Source organism: Lemur catta, chromosome 11 (genome assembly GCF_020740605.2).
Source record: "Lemur catta isolate mLemCat1 chromosome 11, mLemCat1.pri, whole genome shotgun sequence".
Taxonomy (NCBI): Eukaryota; Metazoa; Chordata; class Mammalia; order Primates; family Lemuridae; genus Lemur; species Lemur catta.
The window spans coordinates 57,567,816-57,592,535 of NC_059138.1; the positions used below are offsets into that span (position 1 = coordinate 57,567,816).

General features: G+C 37.9%; 1 protein-coding gene across 1 annotated transcript in view; it reads right to left on the reverse strand.

The window, feature by feature from the left end:
- Positions 1 to 24,720, reverse strand: part of COL28A1 (collagen type XXVIII alpha 1 chain) — a 155,067-nt gene that overhangs the window by 58,344 nt on the left and 72,003 nt on the right. Inside the window, exons 21-27 of the mRNA XM_045564028.1 lie at positions 21,788 to 21,859; positions 19,052 to 19,120; positions 18,400 to 18,468; positions 14,755 to 14,823; positions 14,578 to 14,646; positions 2,866 to 2,934; positions 1,430 to 1,498 (exon numbers count right to left, since the gene is read on the reverse strand). Coding sequence (XP_045419984.1) covers positions 1,430 to 1,498; positions 2,866 to 2,934; positions 14,578 to 14,646; positions 14,755 to 14,823; positions 18,400 to 18,468; positions 19,052 to 19,120; positions 21,788 to 21,859 — 486 coding nt within the window. The remainder of the gene's footprint in view (positions 1 to 1,429; positions 1,499 to 2,865; positions 2,935 to 14,577; positions 14,647 to 14,754; positions 14,824 to 18,399; positions 18,469 to 19,051; positions 19,121 to 21,787; positions 21,860 to 24,720) is intronic.

The following is a 24,720-nucleotide window of genomic DNA, read 5'->3' on the forward strand; positions in this document are numbered from 1 at the left end:
TGAGTCACAGCTGGGGAGGATTAATTAAAGGCAACCAGGTGCTCCAGTGTGAATAAGAAAGTATTTCCCAAATTATAGAGGGGAAAAAACCTGCCCCAGATTTAAAGAGGTGGCAGTAACGAACTAACAGCACATGTGAATTGAGCTTACATTGGTGCTAAAATGGTGGTTTGACATAGGTTTATGCCTTAAACAAACTCATGCAAAACCATGTGTACAGCATTACCATCTTTTAATCATAGAATTTAAAGATTAAGTATGAGAGTGATGTTGTTTACAAGTAGAGTTTTGCTATATTTTCCAGCCCTTGTACAACATGGGAACATGCTGTCTGGCCTTTGCTTGGATGCTCAGCCTGACAGGTGAACAACTGCTGGTTAAAAGACCTGCTGGGGAAGCCCCAGACATGACATGATAGATTGGAAGATTGGACACAGATTCAATGAGTTTTGCTCTCGACTAAGCTCACGCTCTCTACACAGCAGTAGGCAGTTTAATTTCAACACAGGATTTTCACATTTATCTCCAACTCCCACTGTCTCCTACCTACTAAGTTCTGCTATTTGAAAAAGAGTTTATTTTGAATGTTCTCACATTTGTAGAGTCACTCTCAATTACCCAGAGGTGAATAAGTAAGTTCAAGAAGTACATATATAAAATAAAATCAAAAACAGCTTATGGAGGGGTGGCAGTGAAATAGGGAGAAAGACAATGAGCCAATTAAAAAAATCAACGTATTAGAAGTAGAAGAGGGAATAGTTTGAAATTACATAGTAACATTTAGATGCCAAATTTTGTCTATTGAGACATGGGAGACCCTGAAAGTTCCACCTTGCTAGATCAGCTTGTTGCTGCTGAAGCAGGAACAAAGCAGAATGCAGAGCTATGAATTCCAATAACAGACCCTCCACCTAGAGCAGTGGTTCTCAGCCTGGCTGCTCAGGAGAACCACCTGGGGAGCCTTTAAAACCACAGTACTCAAGCTCCCTCCCCAGAGATTCAGATTTCATTCCTCTAGGAAAGGGCATCAGTATTATTCAAAAGCTCCCCAGGTGATTCCACTGTGAGTTAAGATTGGGAAGCCCTAGACTACGGATGGAGGATACAGGTGAGGACGGTAAGGGAGGGAGACAGCACGCACACAGCTGGGCATACATGCTCCACTCAGCTCAAAAACTGGGGAGAGTAAGAAACCATAAGAACAGTTAAATTTTGCATCAAGCGATTTATATAATGTTTAGCATTCAATGTGAAATTATGGTACTGACACCATTTTTATACTTCCGGATAATGTCTCTAAATACTGGATGCAATTTAGCTGCTAAGCTCACAATAAATCCATTTCATAATCACACATTTTGTGTTATCCTCTTCTCCCCTTCACCCTGGTGAAGTGAGAGGTGACTCCAGCACAATCACATTCACTTACTTTAATTCCTTGTGATCCGTAGCCGGGAGGTCCAGGAGGGCCAGGCAAGCCTTTCTGCCCAATATCACCCTGGTGGAAGATGGGGAGAAATTAAAGACAAAGTGTAGGAAGATAGGGGAAGAAACAACATAGGCATTACTGCTCTCAGCTTCTTTCTTACTGAGGGTCTGATCAGGACCTGCACACAGCCCAAGAGCTACTTCCTATTTTACTTAAAGCAACATTTTCCCAAATATTTTTAAGCCACAGAATTCTTTGCAAACAAAATCTTACATATAATCCAAATATAAATAAAGAGGTAAGCAGAGCTGCTTGGCCTAAGCAGAACTGGAGGCCGGGGGGTCTCAACTGCTTGGGTTCCCCTCGCTACCCTACCACCAACCCCTGGAACACCAGGGCCACCCTGCACCAAATCTGAACATCACTGACACATGACTCTACATAGGTTTTAACATGTTGCTCCATTTCAATCTGGAGCACCAATTCACTGGGGTTGCAGTTAAAGAATCATTAGGTATCAATGTGAATTAGTATTAGAATTTTTAAGAAGACATGTAGATGAAGCAATAATCACATACAGCATTTCCCAGTATGTGTTCATAAGCTGGCCCTATGTTTGTTGGAAAGACTTTACAGTGGAATAAGATTGGAAAACAGTATGTGCCTTCCCTTGAAGATCTTTAGTGCACATTAATACAATATATTAAAGGCTCTAAGAAGTCCTACAATAAAGAAATTAGTTTAATTTTGTTTATCCTGTAAGTTCTCAAATTAACATTGGGTGGAAGAAGCTTTGAGAAATGCTGGGTTAATATAAGTCACTGCATAAGTCAGTCTTTTTCTTTCCAGTATGAAAAAAGCTTGATTTTTTTTTGAATGTAAAAAAGAATACTTTCCCACTGCAAAAAATTAAAATTAAAAACAGAAATAAAGATGACAACATGAAGAAGAAGAATAGAGCCATCCTTCCATCACCCATCCCCAAAATGGGCCAAAGGAAGGTCCTCTCACTTCTGTGGGGACAATCAATCTAGACCCTTCACCAGCGCCCTGGAACAGTGAACGGGCCACACAGGGCACAATAGATACATTGGCAGGTGACCTGTTAAAAGACCACCTGAGCGCCTCTGGCCAAAGTAAAGATGTGCTTCTCGACTATGGCATAGCCTCTAAGAAACCTGGAAATAGTTTGAGTGCTTTGCAACTACTCAAGAGAGGCTGACTTTCTGATTTCTTTTATAGAAGTAAATGGCTTCATAAACTTTAATGTTCTATTTTACTGGAAGTTTATATGATGTGAAAAAATAAGACTTTTCATCAGTAATCAAGAAAAAATAAGCGAACACCAAAAGGAACGCGTACTGTGAAGTCACTGTTTACTTGGTTGTCACTGACGGTGTCTGACCCTCACACAGAGCACAGACCTGAGGACTCACCTTTGGCCCTTGGGTTCCTATACCCCGAGGCCCAGAAGGACCTGGAGGGCCTCTGACCCCAGGCTCTCCCTGAAAAGACACAAGGAATGACAAGTTACTGTTTTTTTTTTCAAACTTTAGATTGTATAATATTTCATATTAAAATATATTTTCAAAAATTATATTTTTAAATCAAAACCTCCCTGAATTTGACTAAGATATTAATTGAGCCCTTTTCTCCTAGATCATTTTCCTATCGCCACTTAGACAATCTTCAAACCAACTGATCCAGGTCCATTTCAAATCAATCAAGTTAATTAACTCCTTGGCCAACATTAAGATACACTTTTTTCAGAACTCCCTTCTCTAGAATTTAGAAAAGTAATTACCACTATTGTGAATAGAGGGCTAAAAAGGCACGAATTAAAAAACAACCATTAAGAGATATAACTACATCCTGAACTAGTTGCTTTCATTATTTTATGCAACAAATGTTATGCTATTTGAATTAGGGATTGGCTCTATATTTCTGCCACTAGAGCAACTGGCACCACACACAATAAATTCTATAAAGGCTTTTCAGGCTCTCCAAGGCGTGACAGTTTCATAGCAGGCAACTATTACCAGCAAATTGGTAGGACCCGATGAGGAAGGTCAGGCCCTGTGGTTAGACCTTCTTGAGCTGCTAATGGTGAGAAGCAGCAGAGAAATAAAAATTGTTTCATTAGCCACATTTTGTACACCCAACACTGTGCTAGGCACATTCATATACGTTACTTGATGTAAGTTAGTATTCACAGCAATCCTGCATTATAATGATGCCTGTTTACCTAACTTTTCTGAACCTCAGTAAATCCATCATATATGCAGACAATAATATCTACATTTCATAGGGATAAGAATGAAGTGAGACAAAACATACAATTGCTTCTACCACAATGTCTAGCACAGAACAGGCACTTAAACGTCAGCTTCCCACCACTTGCTTTATTAAAGAGGAAACTAAAGTTTGCCCAAGACCACACAGCTATTAATATACAGGGCTAAGAGGATGTAGAAAAGCAGGAACCCTCATAATTGTTGTGCAGCCATTTGGAAAACAATTTCTTTAAAAGGTCAACATAAATTTACCATATGATCCAGCAATTTCACTCATAGGTATACACCCAAGGAAAATAAAAATGTATGTCTAAGCAAAGACCTGTATATGAATGCCTTTAGCAGAATTACTCATAATTGCTCAAAACTGGAAATAACTGCCCATCAACTAGTGAATAGACAGACAAAACGTGGTAAATTCAGCAATAAAAAGAAATGTACTACGGATACATGCTATGACATGGATAAACTTCAAAAACGTTATTCTCAATGGAATACACCAGACATATTGTATGATTCTATTCATATGAAATGTCCAGGAAATCTATAGAAACAGAAAGTAGATTAGTGGTTGCCAAGGACTAAGGACAGGAAAATGGATTAACTGTAAATGGTTTGAGGAATCTTCCTGGGGGGTGAAAATATTCTAACACTGATTTATGATGATGCTGTACAGCTTGGTAAATTTACTTAAAAAAATCATTAAATTGTATATTTGAAAGGGGTGAGTTCTATGATGTGTAAAATATGCATCAGTAAAGTTATAAAGAAAAAAGAGAGAACCAGAGTCAGGCTTGAAACTACATCTTCCAAGACCTTTGACTTAGGTGCTGTTTTGCCTGTGTCCTGTTACGAGCTAAACAGCTTCTAAATAACAGTGCAGAAATCATGGATTAAAAGAAATGTCAAAATCGTTTATCTATAGAAACAGCCCATCTTTTAATTTACTTTCCACTTAGACACTCTAAAATACTTCTAGACAAAATAAGGCCTTAAAAGAGTGGGGAAAACTTTTAAACTATACTTTATTACCAAATGAATTCTTTTAATCTCTACTTTCATAATTATGTATTTCTCTTTTTCTTACAGGCCACTTTTATGATTCTGGTCTCTTGTCTCCATCCCTTCCATTTGGTACTTAGCTGCTTGAGGCTACAGGTGCTATCTCTTAACACTTCTCCCACTGACTCCCATCTCTGAGTGTCCCCACATTCCTCCCTGCTTGAAGGATTACTGCAACAGCAAGAGCTCCAAGCAGAGAACATGATGCCCTGTACCGCATACATTTCTATGCTCTCTCTTCTTTCTTGAGTACCTCTGAAGTGCCTTTCAAGGGAGTATCGGTACATTCACTGCCTGAGTGCTTCTGACTACACCTGACTGACTCACACACTTTGCTTCTTCGTCAAAGGGATGTGTCCTTTTCTCTTCTGAACATATTGACATTCTCTAACAAAACAAAACATAGGTAAACATAGTTAAATATATTTTACCCAGAATCTCTGAATGTTTTGTCAAAAATAATTATCTTCTTTGCCTGGTCACCCCAACCCACCCCAGATTCTATGGCCTCCTCCCTTGTGCTTCTGTTCACCTGCACCTTTCCATGACGACGTGAAGAGGTTAGAAACGCTATGGCCAGACACCCTCTGCCTGCTGCTGTAATGCAGTGGGGAATACACGGCCCCACCTGTGAATATTCTGGCTAGGAAAAACTGACCTGGATTTGAACAGGTCTCCAGATCTACCAATTTACAATTATAGACAGAAGATAGAAAAACACATTAAATACCACCAGAAGGACACCATCAGCAAAATTCTCAAGTACAAAGAACACACCCACAAAGGAAGTGCAAGGACAAAACATGGGAGGAGTAAATTCTGACTAACAGAGATTTAAGAGCTATCTCGATCAAATGCAACGTGTGCACATGCTTTGGATCCCAATTCAAACAAACCATTTGTAACAAATGTATGAGACAAGCTGGAAAATATGAGCACTGGAAATTTGCTATATTAAAGACATGTTAAATTTTTTAGGTTTGATCATGGCACTGCTGTTAAGTTTTTAAAAAGAGTTCTTACATTTGAGAGAAATAATAAAGCTTTATAAGGGTGATGTTTGTAGATTGCTTTAGAATGAGACAGTAAGGAAAGAATGGGGAACAGAAATAAAACAAATTAACAGGTTGATAATTGCTAAGGAAATGTGATGAGTACATGGGAGTTGATTTTACTAGTATTTTTACTTTTATGTATGCCTAATAATTTTCATAATAAAATGTAATAACATTTTAAAAATCCACAAACAATATCCCTTCAAAATCTCATCAGTGAGCATGAGAAAGTGTTGCTGTAATGGTCACCCTTAATAATAAGAATACATGATTTAAAAGATTTTTTAAATGGGCAATGGGAAGGAGCACACAGGTTGATTCCACATCATGAATAGAATTTATATGTGTTGCATATATTCTTGGTATATACCAAATGTGACATAATTAAACTTAAGGATAGGGAGGGAAGGCAGGATTTTTTTTTATAAAGTAGTATTTCTTTAAGAAAGAATTTAACACTGTGCTATTTAATTCATAATATTTTTCTGGTGAGGATTTTAGTTAAAATCCCTTAATTAGTGTTAATCATACTAACCACACACACACAAAATGGGAAAGCCAGTGGGAAAAATGAGTAAAATAAAGTCATAGTCTACTTCAGGCCAGCCTCCTCAACACTCAGAATTGCTGTTCATTTTCTCCTTCATATTCTCTCTTACTCAGTTCCCTCTAACCCTCCCCACTTACGAATGTCTGAAGGCTAACTGCAACAGGACTGTGGACCCTGTGGGTACCTTATTGTCCTTTCTGTCCTGGAATCTTAGCCATGAGTTTTCAGGGTGTGATCCCATGTCATCCATGGTACTTCAGTGTTTACCTTGAACAAGTTTGCCATCCTTATCCATGTAATTGTTGACATATAGCTGTGTTTCATCTATCAGTCTTTTGTATCTTTCAATGTATGGGGAAATGATATGATACGTACCTATGCTTTTATAAATCTGATAGATTTAAAATCAAGTCTTAATATTTCATACATGTTCAAATTGGTCTATAACAGGGTATGAGGGTTACTCCTCAGATATATGTACCACACTTTCAACAGATGGGAATATTAGGCACTTAGCTGTGAATCCACACATACAGTGTCTCTCCACTATGGTGGAATCTTTGAAAATGGATCGTGGCTTTTGTTGTTCCATGGGCCATGTGTCCATGTGTCCATGTTAGGCTGCCACACTTGTGAATGTGAGCAAGAGAATTATGGGCAGGTCTCACTTTACCACTTGACGACACTGGTTCTGCCATAATGAGGCACCATCAGTACCTAAGAAGTGTGTTGACCTGTGATATTTTCAGATATTCAGTTTATTGACAATGGCTAGAATGACAGTCACAAATAAAGGAAATTACAACAGGGTTCTTCTTGTGTGGCTGGACTTAGCCTCCCACGCAACATCTGAGGGTTGTTGGAGCCTGCAGAGGGAGCCCTTGCATTAGGAGATAATGAGCAACCTGTGAGGAAATTTTAGAGCTGCTACTGGTAACAACATGCATCAATTTCATAGGACCATAGCCTAAGCCCAACGCCTCCCCCTGCATCCACTCCCTCAAAAGAAGAATAACTGTTTAGATTGCCCACCGCTTCCCCTTGGCCCACAAAAAGGATTCTAGGTGAAAGATACTCCTTTCATTTTCACAGGAAATGGCCAAATGTAAGCTTGTCTGTAGTACTAGTGTATGTGAACTAAACAAATGATTCAGTAAAGGTTTTACCTAGACTATAATCTCACAGAGTGATTAATTTTAATTCCTTTAAAAACAAACTTAATCTTATGATGATTATAATAGCCATACATTGAAGCTTTCACATTTTAAAAGAAAGAAAATAAAAAGGAGAACAAACACACTCACATTCATTCATTTTCTCATTATAAATCTTTGCTTTGGTTAATATTAACACTATTATAATAAATAAGTAAAAACCAACATTTATTGAGTTTATTAGGTGGCAGATACTTTTCATTCATTATCTTACCTGAGCCTATCAACATCAACTTACTCCATTTTACAGATAAGGGAATCGAGGCTAGAAAAGATCTATGACTTGCCAAAAACCATGCAGCCTGGAGCCATCCAAACCCAGATGTGACTCCAGAGCCCATCTCCCATTTTGATGTTGGCTGGGACTAGAAGCAAGATGCTAACTTCTCCACAGACTTTCTTCCAGCTACCATTTAATGCAAAGACAACAGCAGGGTGGCAGTGAAAATCCTTTTCTTGCATCAAGTCGATCACACTCTCTCAAGGAGATCAAAGAACATCCTGTTTTATAAGATTCATCCTGGATTATAAGAGGCCCATACAGCCCAGCTGTCTAAAGCATCCTTTTCCATTTTCCCTCCATTGCCATTCCTCAGTTTTGTGGTCTCATTCCAGATCTCCTACCTACACAAATTCTTAATCTTTCTTTTGATCCCTCCTACAATGTACTTGATTTGTCAGAGTAATGTATAATATGGCTACTACTACTAATTATAATGTTTAATGTGTCAGAATTCATAAAAATGTTTTATGTACATTATTCTATTAATTTTTCAGAATAAACCTGTGAGGTAAGCATAGTTTTCCCAAATCACAGATGAGGATTACAAACCTCAGGGATATGAAATGACTTGTTAAGGTCACACAGCTAAGAAGTGGCAGAGGTTTCAAGGTGGAGCAGTGACAAGGAAAAAACCCATATACAAGTTTTATAAAGCTTAAATATAATAATTGAGAAAATAATCAGCCCACTCGACTATTTCCCTCCCCTCAACACACACACACAAACACACACACACACTAACAAGGCTTTAATCACACTTTCTCTCTGTGTGCCCATTAAGTCCCCACAACTCCTAGAGGACTGTAAAAGCAAGTTACATTTGTTCCAAAAGTGATTTTATGCTTTTCTACTTTGGGGACAATAAAAGCAAATTGAATTCACTGTGAAAAGAATCAGCCTCTTAAGGATGTTCCAAGGAGCGGTACTCTAAGGATTCTGCTAAAAGATGAAACCAAGGAACGATTGAGTTTTAAAATAAGGTAGAAGAAGTCAAAGTGATGATTAGCAGCTGCTTAATGTTTCTTTCTGGTTCTTAAATAAAATTAAGATATAACTACTAAGGCTTCAACTACCACAAATACAAGCACACTCTGTAATGAATTCTGTAACTCAGCACATGTCATGGTCAGTAACTCCTGAACACCTCACTTGTGGTTGCCGGAATGTCAGTGGGAGTTTAGAGGCTTTATTCTAAGCTTATGCACAGACAACCCAGATATTAGCAACGGTTATTGATTATTGACAGGGCATTGTCATATCACTCAGTCATTTGTCACTGGCACCCTTTAAAATGAATAGGGAGACAATAACAGTCACCAGCTGGTCATCACAGGGATGAGAAAATAATTAAGCAGATGCTAGAAAACAAAGCAAATTGTCATATTTTTTCCTTTCAGGTAGTTTCCCAGCTTTAAATTTCAAATTAATTAAAATAATTTCAATTCTTTGAATCAATTTCTCTCTTTGACCTTTAATATTCACTCCAAAACAGCTATATTTCACAGTACCTGATAATTTAAAAACTTGCCTTGGAATTTGGGGGGATTTATTGTTGAATATTTTTTCCTTTCCTCAAAATCAACTACTCAACAATGAACAAATGATTGCCTTGTGCCAAGAATTGCATAAGAGAGGAAGAGTCTTTCTCATTTAGCTGAGCTATAAGCCTTGAAAAGAGAAACACTGATACTGCCCCCAATGACAAGGAAAAAAGCAGGCTCTCTTGTACTGAAATTCAATATAATTTTCCACAGGGAGAAAGTTCCTCCAAGTCTGCATGATTAAAAATAAAAATGTTTTGATGGTGATGTGGGTGGTGAATGTTAAGGGGATTTGGTGTGTGTCTCTAGGGCTGAAGGGAAAGTATGTACCTACTCTTGGGAAGAGAAATGCAGTGCTAGGAAAACAACAAGGAGAGATGAATACAATATTGAAAAGTAGACTGGAGTGCAGCTCAGATTTTAGAGATCAAGCATAGAACTGAATTCAGGGAGTAACCATGAAAAGTCAATTAGTCAAGTTTTCCTGGTCTTGAACGTGACCTTTTCTAAAACCTATGGGTCTAACTGCCTGGCATCTAAACTTTATATGGCTCTGGCTTTAATTAGCCCCATTTTGAGCCAATTTTCTGGCCTGTAGCAATTTTGCAGACCTATTATGGGGAGGTGAGTTTCTTCAAATCCACTTTGGAATTTTGGCCCTTAACTCTGTATCCTAGGCCAGCCCTCCTTATCGGGCACTGTTCAAAATGGAGTTCCTTGTCCAGTCTATGTCTGCCGACGATGGAATCCACAAATTCCTAATGCATCTCTGCGTGAATCGGTCCTCTGTTCCACCGTGGCCTGTTGGTGGTGTGCACATATGTGAACCATTGCAGAGAACAGAGAGGCAATTCAGATACTGGGAACATTTTTAGAATAATGATACTCAGTGGAATTTCACATAGACTCGCATTTTAATTTATGACTATAGGCCACTTTTGTCAAATAAAGCATGTATTTACAATACTCAAACATTTAAAGTTTTTGAAAAATGTTTAACTCTTTTGGGTTTGGGTTTATGCTTCTCTTTAATGTTTACATAATTTAGGTTTTGACAATGGAAACGCTAGAATGGAAAGAGAAACAATCCAACTGTACACAAAGCAGCGCTGAGATAGTTAGAAGACGGACAGTATTAGAGATTGAGCATATGTGCATCGGGGTAAGTCATTCTTTCTGCTCTGATTTATTCATCCATTCAGTTTTTCATTCATTCATCCATATTCATGGTCTCTGTCTCGTATACAAAACAAATATAGTATCAAAAATGTTTATATTGTAAAAAGTAAGTTGTTCAACTTTCTTGGACCTTGATTTCTCAACTATAAAATAAGGGAGTTGTTTAAAATGCCACAATATTCTGGAAATATTTAGATAACATAAAATAATTACAATAATAATAACTAGACCTATAATAACAATAATCTAACAAGTCTTTTCTGCCCACAGACCTATTCCAATCACTTGATGGTTAAAAGGTCCTTTGAGGGCCACCAATTTCAGGTTGGATCTCCTCTGTGCAAGGACTGGCCTAAGTCCAACCACCCCATGGCCTTCCCTGGCACACTCAGAGGAACTGAAAGAGCTAAGAGAGGTGCATGGCAGGTTGTACCTGCCCTTAGGGAGATCAGGAGAGCCACACCTTGCATTCCTCTTCTGTGAGGCCAGACACAAACTCTTACACTCAGGGATATCAGGAAATCAGCTCTTAGGCTACATGCTCCTCATAAGTTTTGGGGGTAAAAACACAGGAGCAACGAGTTACCTGCAGCTTCTCAAAGAAAAATGAGATTAATGACATGACTGCCTTCAAATCACAAGAGGTGCCCTAGTGTCTAGGGCTTCATTGAAGAAATGCAGGCAGTGATGGGAAGGGTCTTTGAGCCTGTCTTCCTCAGCACTGAGCCAGGAATTTGGGTCCAGGAGTCTGGATACTGGGTGAGCATTTCCCACTTAGCAAGAGACCAGATTATCAGTCCCTCTTTCCCAGCATGTGCCAAAAGTGAATTTTAAAACTATATCTACTATCTCCTTCAACGTTATAGTTTTTACAAGAATTTTGGAAATATGTCAGGTCTTGTCAAAATTTGAATTAAATTCAAGGTACCCGTATCTAGAAGGACTATAACCACTAATGCTGAATGGAATGTTTCCACTTGGGAAAAAGCCACAGAGCACAGGGGTGCTGGATGTCAGGGATTACTTTTTATATATTCTAAAACACAGAAGCTTTGAGTTTAATGTGTATGTCATATGCTGAACACATGTGACCCTAACTAAATATCACAAAAACCTACCATAAATTAATCATCAACTTTAATGGTTTCCTCATTTCAAAACACATTTGTTTGGCAAGTTAATGCCTTTAGGCCAAGATTTTAAAGTGACTACACAGAGTTTAAATAAAAAAAATATCAGGATATATATGTCTATACTAATACACACACACACATTCCCACATATAGTTTCTCTATCATTATAACTCAAAATGGAAGAAGAATTTTGCACGCATTTGGGTCCTGTGCTTTTGCTGCCATTGACAATTTTGGGTATTCTGAGAGCCTCACCTCCACTTTACCAAACCGGAAGGACAACATTAACTGGAATTAGACTTTTCAAAACATCTCTTTTTTGGTAACCAATGTCTGTCCGCGTGTGGGTGTGTGAGTGTATGTGTGTGTTTCCAAAAGTTTTCTTCAGGAAAAAAAGGGCGCATAGTGAGTTTGAGGCATTTATAAAAAAGGAGAGATGATTTTAAAGGTTATTTAAAAGCTGTTATTTGCTTTCAGAATTGTCTTTATTTTCAAGTTTATGATCCAAGTTCCCTTGATACTAAGGCCAGCTCACTCCCTAACATCTCCTTCTGGGGCTAGAGAAATCCTGGATAACACACTTTCCACAGGGAGAGACAAGAGGCAACGGAGGGGAGGAAAAGGCAGCTGAGAGGAAGGGGCCCACAGAGGCACACCCTGGCTAAGGCTCTGCAGCCTGCGCTACCCGCACAGCCACAAGCCGGCTGCCTCCACTCAGCCTCCTGCGCAGGCTAGCAAAGACCACGTGAGTTTCACTGCAGACACATCTTCTGGCAGCAGGCTGGCCATTTTTTAAAAAAATAGACAGAATGAAATTTTTCAAAGAATATCTTTTTTCTTGCTTTTGTCCCCTAAATATAAAAGCAAATGCAGGAGACTTCGGGAGGGAAATGGCATATGAAATCATTTAGTAAATGTTTTAGTCTGTATCATAAATAATCTGACAGAGTGGAATATTCACAAGAATGAAATTTTTTTAAATGTTCTTTATCTGTGCCTAAGTGCCTGTCTCTATTATTATTGCCAAAGGAAAAGCAGTAACATAATGGTATAACCTAATATAATACAATGTATACTTACATAAAAAATTCATAATAATCTCTGTGGAAATGTAAATCATCATCTGTTTCCACTGGAATATAAACACATTCCAGTATATATTTAACATATTTTATTTTATGTCTTATTTTAAATAGGAATAAGCTTCTACTTCTCTAAGGAAATATTTAGCATAACAAAAATTTTTACCAATGTTTCACTCAGAGCAGAAAATAATGAGGTTTACCTATTAAATTTCTACTTTTAAAATTTTAACATTTTGACAGATACTATGCAAAGACAAAAAGAATACCTCTATGCCCAAATTCACTATGGTTTATTGTTGTTGTTGAGGCTGATTCAAGGATCTGATTTAGTCCTGAGTCAGACCCAGCCAGAACCCTGATCAAAGCCCCTTGGGTTTGTCTCCTCTGCACAGTGTACACATCACTTTCAGATACATCCTCTCACTGGTCTCTCATAATTACCCCAAGAAACAGAGACAGGGCCAGTAGCAAGATCTCCCTTAGAGATGACATTTAGCACCATGGGTCTACAATCTTTTATTCTACCTGGGAGAATGCAAAAGGGCACCTGCCCATTGTACAGGAGCAGTATCAAGGTGTTGTCACTCCTAAGTGCTGTGGCAGGGACAGAAACAAGATGAGAAGTTGGCACTGAGCACATTCAACATCTTTTCTAATGACCTGGAAACATTAGAAAACTGGAGTAGATATATTTCCAGGGAAAAATTCTCTTTTTCAGGTAATATTGATCATTCATTTTCTATTCATTCAACAGGTTATAGAGCTCCTATCCGTGACGTGAAGTTAGGAGGGAACAAAACAAACATATTTCACTCTCATGGAATATGCAGAGCAATAAAGAGCAAGATGATCACAGAAAGGGATCCATACTACACAGGAAATATACAGGGGAGGGGGGATAGGATTTTTTTTTTTTTTTGTACAGGTAAGTCAGGGATGTGAGATTTGAGATGAGGCTTTAAGAATCAGCCATCCTGGCAGAGCCAAGGCCCTGAAGCAGGAATGAGCAGAAGTAGGGCAGGCCAGTGTGGCTGGATGTGGGCAGCCAGGGAGAAAAGACAGAAGCTGCAGTCGGGGTGCAAAGGGCCTTGGAGGCCATGGAAAGTGCTCAGAGTTTGTTCCAAGTACAAAGAGAAGTCACCAGGGTGTTTCTCAGAAGGAATAGGATATGACCTGATTTATGGTTTTTAAAGACCATTCTGCCTGCTAAGTTATAGGAAGGCAGAAGTGGAAAAGGGAAGACCAATGAAAAGGCTATTTTTATAGCCCAGGCAAGATATGATAGTGATCTGTGTGGCAGAAGCTGAAGGAGAAAAGGAGCCAGAGTCCAGATATATTTTGGAGGTAGCACTGGTAGGATTTACCAAAGGACTAGACATGGAAGAAGGAGAGGGAAAGGAAGGGACCAAGGATGCTTCTGAGGTCTTCTGGCTTGAGCATGTCAGATGGCATGTGCCATTTACAGGCCCATGGAAAATCAAGGGTTCAATTTTGGATGTGAGGTTAGAGATGTTTGTGAGAAGCCCAACAGGGGATATATGGTAAGAAACTAGATACATGAGACCAGAGCTAGGGGAAGGAAAGACGGAACTTTGGAAGCCATCAGCATATGGATAGTGGTTCAAGCCATGGGAAAGAGCGTGGCTAGAGGAGAGAGGAGGGCTCCAGATTGAACTCTGATCTTGCTATAGGAAGAGGAATACCTGTAGGTTCATTTTTAGAAGCTAGTATGTGCCTACTTTAAAATCTTACCTTTGCTCCAGTGTCTCCCACTCCACGTAAACCCATTGGTCCCGGGGGTCCTGGTAATCCTCGAGGCCCCTGAGATAACACAATAAGGGAGGGAGTGAGCAACCCTCTAGTATGAAGTATTCAGAAAGAAGGGAGGGAAGGAGGGAAGGAAGAAAGAAAAGTAATGTCCATACTTACAGCCACACCGGGATAGCCGTCGCCTTTGAGTCCTGGAGAACCCACTGGTCCCCGAGGGCCTTGGGCACCCTGGATAAATGGCAACACCAGGTGATATCATGAGACTGAACTATAAAACACCAGATCAAACTTAAGCATAACATCAACTCAATATGCTAAAGGTGGACTTCATAAGTGCAAAGGAATAATTTGAAAAATTTTAGGAGCAATTCCTACCACACATGCAACTCATTATCTCTTCATAAGTCTTATCTACTTGAGCTCAGTGGGAAGCATGAAATGAATGTAAAGAATATATATAAACCATTGCAAAGTGCTCTGTAAGAAATACATTTCCCAGGTATTAGAAAATGGCTTATTGCTGATATTTTAACTTTAAAAATTACAAATTTTTGTGTATCATAAATCAGGGAAAAGTATAAAAATGAGAAAATTTAGTAAGCACAGTGTGAGAAGAATAGAAAAAGAATACATAGCAAAAATTTGAATGTGGAATAAGATAACTGTATGCTTCCTATTGTTATGGTAAGCCTATTGTCAATGGGGGCCAAATTACATGAGGAATAAATAAACCCTCATGAAAACAAAAACATTAATTTTTTTAAAGCATGTTATAAGGGATAGGACATTAAGAGTATGTGGTTCATGTCTTGAGACCCAGGAAAAAGTTATAAACATTGCTTTACAGTGACAACCTTAGGCACAAAAACTTTTAGAAGCAACCATTAGCCTCCTATACAGAGAGCAAGGAGGGGTGATTATTGTTCTTTGGACAACAGAGTTTTCCGAGATATGTAACTCTCTTACAAATGGAAATCAGAGAAATGTATGACTAAAGGAAAATGGAGAGAGAGGAAGAAAACAAATTAAGAAGAATCTTTTAGAAGAAGGCTTAGTAACTATAAGTCCATTACACTTATATATAAAACTTGTAATATTTCCTTTGACACCACATTCTGTTACTGTGGTAACTCTTACAACAGGCCTTTTCAGTACGAACCCCTTGTTTTGATAAAGAGTTGTTCATGTTTAAAAGTATTTATGTTTTTTTACATTAGGAGAAAACTCTAATAACAGGCAGACCTTTATATCCAAGAATGAAGAAAGTAACAGGACTCTTAAGTACTTTTCTTACATGCAAGCAAATTCTGAGATCAAATTGCCATTATTCTAAGCCAAAATATTGCCAAAAATCCAAATCCCCAAAACTCTTCTTAATTCTACTCCTATGAATGAATGATTGATTAGGGAAGGGGGGAAAAAACTGCATACCCTTTAAGCAATAAAATAAATAAATTTACTTTGAAAACCATGAATGCAACAGCTGTTTTTTCCTGGTAAATCTGAAACTGGTTTTGCCTGGTTAGCCTTCTTAAGAATGATCATTAGAAAGTATGTGGTCACTTATAAAACCTTAATGAACTATTTATCATCAACAAAAACCCATGATGATTTCTTAAGGTTATATGAGAGATTCCTTTATGACTAGAGAAGGAAAAAAGGAAAAAAAGTTACATGAGAGAGAACAAGAGTAAATTCTTCCAGAGAAGTGAATTTTGGTATATCCCCAACTACAAGGAACTGGTCACTTCTCAGGAGCAATTTTTTTATGCTATTTCAACTATATTTAAGGTTAAAGCTCTAAGCATTCACATATGAGACTTGTCCCAAAATCAGATTCCCATTTCTCTCCATGTTTATACAAGGAGAGGGTCAACAACAGAATAAAGCAGTAACTGCTCCCTGGTTAAGTTGAAAAGAAAAGAAAATTGGAATCACAATTCACTTCTCAGTTTTTATTTCTAAGTTCCAAGCCCATAACAAATTATCAGCAGCTGCTATTGCTTAACCTCTGGCAACCACAGTGGAGGGTGAAAAAAAAAGAAAAACCATTAAAACACTGACAGTTTACAAACATTTTTTTCCTAGAGATCTTTGTCCTCGTTCCTGCAAGCATTTCAGGTAGCTTGTTACTTCTCATGTTAATAGGAATATCAAGGGGCCTGTCGGGGCAGATTTTTATTTTGGACTCCTCACAATATTTTTATAGATGGATTTCTGCCACTGGATTTTTCTGCACTGGATTCAAGAAAATGTCTTACAAAGTAACTCATTTTGAAGTGTTTCTCTCATTCAATAAAAATTAGGGCAAAAATTAAAATCTGATATTTTAAAATCAGCTTTATGGGAGATCTGAGAGATCCTTGAAGTAGTGCACAAAATTGAATTAACGTGCCAAAACTTTCAGCAGATATTCAAAGGCATATATGACCCTTCCAGAACTTAAAACCTAAAGAATTAGGGAAGAGTGGCAGAAAGAGTATCATTAGAGCCTAGCAGTAGCAGGAGGTAAATATCTTTAAATACCCTCACCTACAATGCCCAATAACCATCAGCAGAAAACAGGTGGGGCTTATAAACTCAGGCAGCACATTTAATTGGATTTTATTCCTATTTCAAAGAGAAGTAGATAGATACATAGATATAAATCATGGGTTGTGCATACACAGCTATCAAACAATATCAAAATTGTCACACAAATGTAATTGATCAAGGTCGTATCTGTAGTTATCACATTAGAAAATTTGGAATTTTCTCACTGAGTTGCTGTACAGCTTGGGGTATTATAGAGACGGGTCTGCGTAGCTTAGGTTCCACTTACCCCAGGGTCTGGAGAGCAGGTGAACAGCCCACCCCAGTTTGCCCAAGGTTTTCCCAGTTTCAGCCCTGAAAGCCATGTATTCTAGGAACCCCCTCAGCCCTGGGCCAACCAGGGCAGTTGTCACTGTAGTGGGAAGAGGACTGTTAAAGCAGTAAGAACAGTGGGGGCTCCAGATCCTCCCTTTGCCTTAAAACAAGAACCACTCCAATTTGTATCAGTTTTATATGGCAGGTTTTGCATTATATTTCCTTTAAAAGATGACTCCGCATTTTCTTTTTTTAACTTTGGAAGTCATTGGTTTAGTACTTGAACCCTAGATGAGACAACTTGATAGGAGGGCACACACATCAGCTTCAAAGCCACAGAACAACATGCTGTTAATTTAAAAAGTGCCGATTATGGGGCCCTGAAGACTGTTTTCATAAACAGACGTGTGTGTTGACAGGTAGCGATGTTATAAACACTAAATTTTGCTGTGATGCTGAGGACACTAAAAAGAGGGAAATGGTGCTTCATTCCTGTGGAAAACTAGGTATGATTACTTAAAGCTGATTTCTTCTATAATTATTTATATTTTCATCTGAAGTAACGCCAGAGGATGGCTTATCAAAGCAGGGGAAATTTTTATTCACTAAAGCTTCCAAACACACACTTTTTTGCAGAATGTTTTGCAGAACAGATACTTCAGTAGTTAATATGTAAACGAAAGAGACCAGGAGCCATGTAATCCCTTGTATCCCAGACACTGCAAAAAGTACATGTTCAAACAATTGTCTAGTCAGCAAAAATTTAACCATAGAAGCTACTGTCCCACACATGTATAAAAAATAAACTGATTCATCGATCAAAAAAAGGGGGAATAGCTATATTCTTATACTTTTTAGTTCATTAACATAGGGACTTCCCAGGTAGAACAATTTATTATGTATTAAATCTACCTTCATATCTCTCATGTACAGAAAAAGAACGTGAATAAAGCATACCTTTGGTCCTCGAATAGAAAGTCCAGGTTCTCCTTTAAATCCAGGCATACCAGGTCCTCCTCTATCTCCCTGTACATTTCAAATAACATTCACAGGCTATAGGTTGCGTAAGAAATGACAAGGGTACATAGCAAAAAAGAGATTGGCCAATCTCTAAAGAGCTTAATCTATCCATCTCAGACTTGAGATCATATATTCTTCTAACATATTCGAGAGGACAAATCCTAATAAAACCTGTCAGAAAAGACTACTACAGCTGTTAGGAGAAAGCCCACTGAAATAATAGGTGGCAATTTAGACTCAAATATTTGGACTGCAAGAATGCCTGGGAATGTTCTTAAAACTGCATGGATTTCTTTTCAGCCAGATTTTTCAATGATAAATCCAAGTAGATTCCTCAGGATAAATGTAATAAATTCTTACCTGTATTAGGGTCTAGGATTTGGAAGAGATAGTGAAGGCTAAAGTGACGGGCTTGGACCAGGAGCACAAAACCCAGTTTCTAGTCCTAACTCTACTGCTGGCTTTCTGTTTGCTTGTCTGTGAAATACCAAGGTTCTTCCAACACTCAAATTCTAATTCACTGATATCATGAAATTTTTTTTCTCCAACTGTCAAAGAAAAAGAAAAAGATATTCCTAAGAGTATATACCTTTGGCCCCGGTGGTCCAGGAATTGATGCTCCAGGCATTCCAAAAGGACCCATAACGCCCGGCTCACCCTTAAAAAGGGCAAAATACTCATTACATTTCAAGCAGAGAAACCATGTACGGAGATTATATTAGGAGAAATATAAAAATGTCTGAGGATATTAAAATAATATTATGACCTCTGTTTCAAAGACCAATGTGAAAATAATTTGAGCATCTTTTGTAAATTACTGCTAAGGTTATCAACCAGTAAGATTTCAATGCCTTTAAATAAATGTATTCAATTAATTCCTGAAAGTTAGGAAAATTGTACCTCTTGTACATTCTTTTATTAGCTAATAAAAATTAAACAATTCACGGTGCTTCCCTTTTGTGTTATGTGCCAGGAAGCTCAGAAAGAAATGTTTTGTTCAATTATAACAATTATCTTTAGCATAAGTTTTAGGGAACACTTCTAGTTTATAATTCTTTTTCCTTTGCTGTTTTATTTTAATGGTCCATGGTATATCAATATTCCATTATATGATATCTTACATCCTTTTTAAGTAGAGACCGTATGATTTTTTAAAATGAAATTTTGAATAGAAAAAATATTTTTGTTGTTGTTGTCTAATATTGTCTCAAAGACTCAACTGGAGCAACAGGTAATTCCTCTGCCCCATCTAGATCTAGACCATGATTCTCAAACTTTAGAGAGTAGAGAAATTATCCAGAGAGTTTGGTAAATGAAGTCCTGGGCTTAAGACCCCAGAGATTCTGATTCAACAGATCTAGAGGCTGGGACCCAGGAATATGAATTTTTATAAAGCACTCCTGGTGATTCTGAATATCATTACCACACTTTGAAAAACACTATTCCAAGGCAATTGTCACTGCACACTACAAGGTGTTCCAAATGACCCACTGGGATAGAAGAAGAAAATATTAGAACTTCTCTATATATTTTTATCTCACCTATTAAAATTTCAACTATTTATATAATTTCACAACATAATAGTGTGATAGTTTATGAATAAAAATTACAATAAAAAAAACCTATATCAGAATATGGTCAAAATTCTACCGGGAGAGATTTATAATTCAAACAATTGGAAACTACTGCATTAGAGTAGGTGTTAGCAAACTGCAACCCATGGACCAAATCCAGCCTGCCCCTCATTTTGTATAGCCTTGGGCTAAGAATGGTTTTCACATTTTGAAATGGTCGTTAAACAAGTACCTACATAATATCGTCAGTTTTGCCTCTTGGCCTGCAAAGCCTAAGATATTTACTCTCTGGCCCTTTACCAAAAAATCAATAGACATGTTTTACAGAATGAACTATTTCTATGCTGTGTTTCCACTTGACCCTCTAGGATCTCAGATTACTGCCTAATCCTGCCTCTGTCTGTTTCATGCTTTTTGAAAACTCATCAGCATAGCTACCTATTTGGTCATTTGGCTTCCTCCAGGAGGGACTCCGTCAACCAGATGCACCAGTGATGACAACTGCCCAGAGCCACATTCGTCTTCCCCACTGAGGCCCCCCTGTATCAATTAGCCAATACGACCAGCAAGCTGCACACATGGGCCTACTGGGCCCAGTTCATGCCACAGCTTGAATGTGCCAGTCCTTAAATCCAAACCTGAAAGGCTGTGACACATGACCCCCTATCCAATATTCTGACAGGGGAACAAAACATTAACCTGTTAAAATTCTCCACTAAAACCAGGGGTAAAGCAAAATTATGCTTCTAGATTTAATCTGTTCTTTTTTTTTTTTTCAAAGAGGCCAATTACTTTTAAAACATGCAAAGCATCATAGAAAGTATACAGTTCTCTTAAAGATCCTGTATTAAGGGATAATTATCCTTTAAAATATGGCAATTCTTCATCTTCATCTTTTAACAGCTTTATTTTAAAACACAGAAAAATATTCCCTTTGAATAAGAGTAACTAAGACATAAAGAGTAATCACTTATTAACACTAATACAGTGCATTTTTTATATAGAAATGTTCTATTGTTCTTTCTGTTGAATCCAGATATCTCGGCATGGTACCAAGAAATCTGGATTTATACTAAGCTCCCCAGGTGATACTGATGGGCACTGAAGTGTAAGAATCACTGGTCTACAAGTGATGCTTTGTTTTGTACCTGTTCTTATCTTGCTGGTACCATTTTTTTAAAAATTCGCTGTGGTCCTTAAATATATTCCTTGTCTCTTTCTTACAATTAGCACCCTCCTAGAGACATGAACTCTCATAGGTTTGCAGTTTCTGTTTCCTGATACATTCAAATGACCTCAGTGTTCTCTGCTAAGTCAGGACACACACTTAATTGCCTGCCTCACAATTTCCTTCACCTGTTCCTCAGCACCCTCCTCAGTCTAGGGCTTTTTTGTTGTTCAGCAAAACAAGGTGATGGAGAATTGTATGTTCTATGGTCCTCACTTTATCCTAACTTCTGAATATTTGGTTATTACTAGAGAGGATTGACATACAGATTCTCTCTTAGAAGCATATGTATTCCTATGAATATTACATATTTTAGGCAATCTCTTTATTCCATTCTATTATTGTCTGGGAATAGTATGTTTCCTAAAGGTTTTTTATTTTGAGGTTTTTTTTTTTTTTGGCTTTTTGTATTTGTTGGGAAGGGAATCAGGAATCAAATGTTCAGTGAAAATCTAATATTCTATTAAAACCAGACATAATTACAAATCTCCCCAAAGCGTCAATGAGAACATAAGAAACATACCTTTGGTCCTTCAGGCCCTGGAAATCCCCTCTGTCCTTGATTTCCTTTGCTCCCTTTCTTTCCTTCATCACCCTGAGAAAATAATTATGAAAATAGAGACCTTGTGTTAACAAACCCTCCCTAACCTAATAATGACCATATCAGAGTCAGATTCTCAACTAATACCAATTTTAAAGTGATGTGCCCTGAGCACTGCTTAGTTATGCAGGGTTTATCAATGTTATTAAGCAGATTGGATAACTTCAGAATGGTTCAGTCTTCATTTATTCAATATGATTTAATATTTCTTAAAAATCTTAGTTCTGTATCTTTCTTTGGGAGCTTTAATTTGAATTTGCAGTTCTTTTGCACCCTTAGTCTATTAACAGATGGTTCTGAAACATTCACAGTTTTAGAAAAAAGAGCTATCTATACTTTTTCATACTGTTTTTCAATTTTCCTGCTATTTCAGTTATAAAACATAAAATGAGACACTTTTTAAAATCACAGAAAGAATCACAGAAAGAAAATCCTATTTCTTCCTCAGTGGGACGTCTAGTTCTTTCCCTCAAAGGAGGCCAATAATTTCATTAGTAGGAAGATGCTTGAGCATTAACCTGGTGCAGAGCTAGAAACTGACTATGACTTCTAGCTGTTTCCCAGCACGGTGTGCATGGCAGTGCTCCCCCAAAAGAATCCTTTGACTTTCGACCAGAAGCCTCACAGCATTACAAAAGTATGTTTTGTTTTGTTTTGAGACAGAGTCTCAGCTCTCTCACCTGGGCTAGAGTGCTGTGGTGTCAGCCTAGCTCACAGCAACTCAAACCCCAAAATCCTGGGCTCAAGCAATTCTCCTGCCTCAGCCTCCTGAGTAGCTGGGATTATAGTCGTACGCCACCACACCCGGGTAATTTTTCTATTTCTAGTAGAAACGGTCAGGGGTGGGAGGTCTTGCTCTTGCTCAGGCTGGTCTCAGACTCCTGACCTCAAACGATCCTCCATCCGTGAGCCACCGCACCCGGCCAAAAGTATCTTTCAACTAGGGCTCAACAGCAAGGCACCATATCCAGGTGTGTGCCCAGCTCAACAAAGGAATAACTCCTTGTGGTTTGCAGCTGAGGCCATTTGAACATTTACGATATAAATGACTACCCCATGGTTTTCCAACTTAAGCATCAGAATCACCTGCAGGGCTTGTTACAGCACCAATTGCTGGGCCCTGCACCCAGAGTTCCTGATTTAGTAAGTCTTCACTGAGGTCCAACAATTTGCATGTCTCATGTTCCCAGGTGATGCTGATGCTGCTGGTCCAGGGACCACATTTTGAGAACCACTGGGTTATACTAAAGTCATCAGCAAAGCACACATTTCACTTAGAAGAAGAGGTGACCTCCTGTAGAATTCACAGAGGTGTGATTAACTCCCCATGGTCCATGCTAATGGAGAGCAGTAACAAAGTATTTTTAAAAAGTTGAATGTCCAAATATCATTTATTACATCATTATCATTTGCCAATAGAGACAAAACCCAACCACAACTATATATTTTCTTCCATTCACTACCACTAATGTAACTTATTGATCTAAATTACCTCAAGGCAATAGCAGGAACCCAATTATATGTAATAAAGGGCCAGTACTGGACTGTGGCACACCTAGGTTATGTAACATTGTCCTATCACTCTTCTCCAACAGCCTTCCATAAGCCACAAATCATCTCAAAGCCACAAATCTAGTGGCCTCTCTTTCCAATATATATTCTGCTCGCCCTATTGGTGGCATTTAATACCACCCCTTGCTTTCATCTTGAAACCCTTTCTCCTTGGTTTCTCCAACATGGTACTATTCTGCTTATGCTGTTCTGAGTGTTCTTTCTCCAGCTACCAACTTGAGAGGGCCCAGCTGAGTGTAAGGCCCAGCAATCTGTTCTAACAAGCCCTCGAGGTGATTATGCTGATACTCAAGTTTGAAAATCCTGGTGTAGTCATTTATGTTTAAATAGCCTCAGCTGCAAACCATGAGGAGTTATTCCTTTGCTGAGCTGGGCACACTCAATGTGAGGTTTAAACTTCAGCTGTCTTTCTCAAAGATATCATTCATTCTCACAGCTTCAATGATTAACTCCAAGCGTCTATTTTCCAAAAGTATATTCTAGAAAACATTAGTTCTCTGAATATTAATAGGCCAATATTTCTAAAAGTGTAGTTTCCATGATGTTAAAAAGGTGTTCCCTGTCCCCCTACTTCCCCAAAAGAGGTTCCCATAGTCTGGTAAGTCAGTAAATAAAAATATTTTCAAGCCTAAAAATGTATTTAAATTTCAGATTTTCACATTTAAGATGAAGGATTCAATGTTAGCTAATATAGTTCCAAGACAGATTTCTTAAGCTATCAATTACTATTTTAATAAAACTATAAATAGAACACTAATAAGTACATAGATTTATTTTTACCTGACTCATATAATCCATAAGCATCTTTATATAAGCATTGATGACTGTACATAAAAATTGCAGGAACATCTGGCCCTTAGAGGCTGTAGGTTATATCACTAGTGACCTCATCCTGTTGGTGAATTTGTATTATATATTCTCATCTTGACATGTAAAGATGTTATTCAACTAGCATTTCTACAGAGTGTAAAATAAATTTATGACAAGTTATGAAGTGAAATTTTCATTTAATAAGATGAAATTTCTCATTATTGAGTGAGATTCTATAAATATTTGAAGAAAATTTATGGACTATCAAATCTCAAAGATATCTCACAAGCCTTCTTTTCCTTCCTATGTGTTTTTTAAATGTCAATCTGACCATTTATTGAGAAAACACATGTCGAATTCTTCTATATGCTGGGTCCTATAATAGATGTTAGGAAAATAAAAATTAATAACATATACTTGCTGTCTTCCAAAAGCTCACAAAACAGTATTCATAATTTTAAGCCAGACATAAA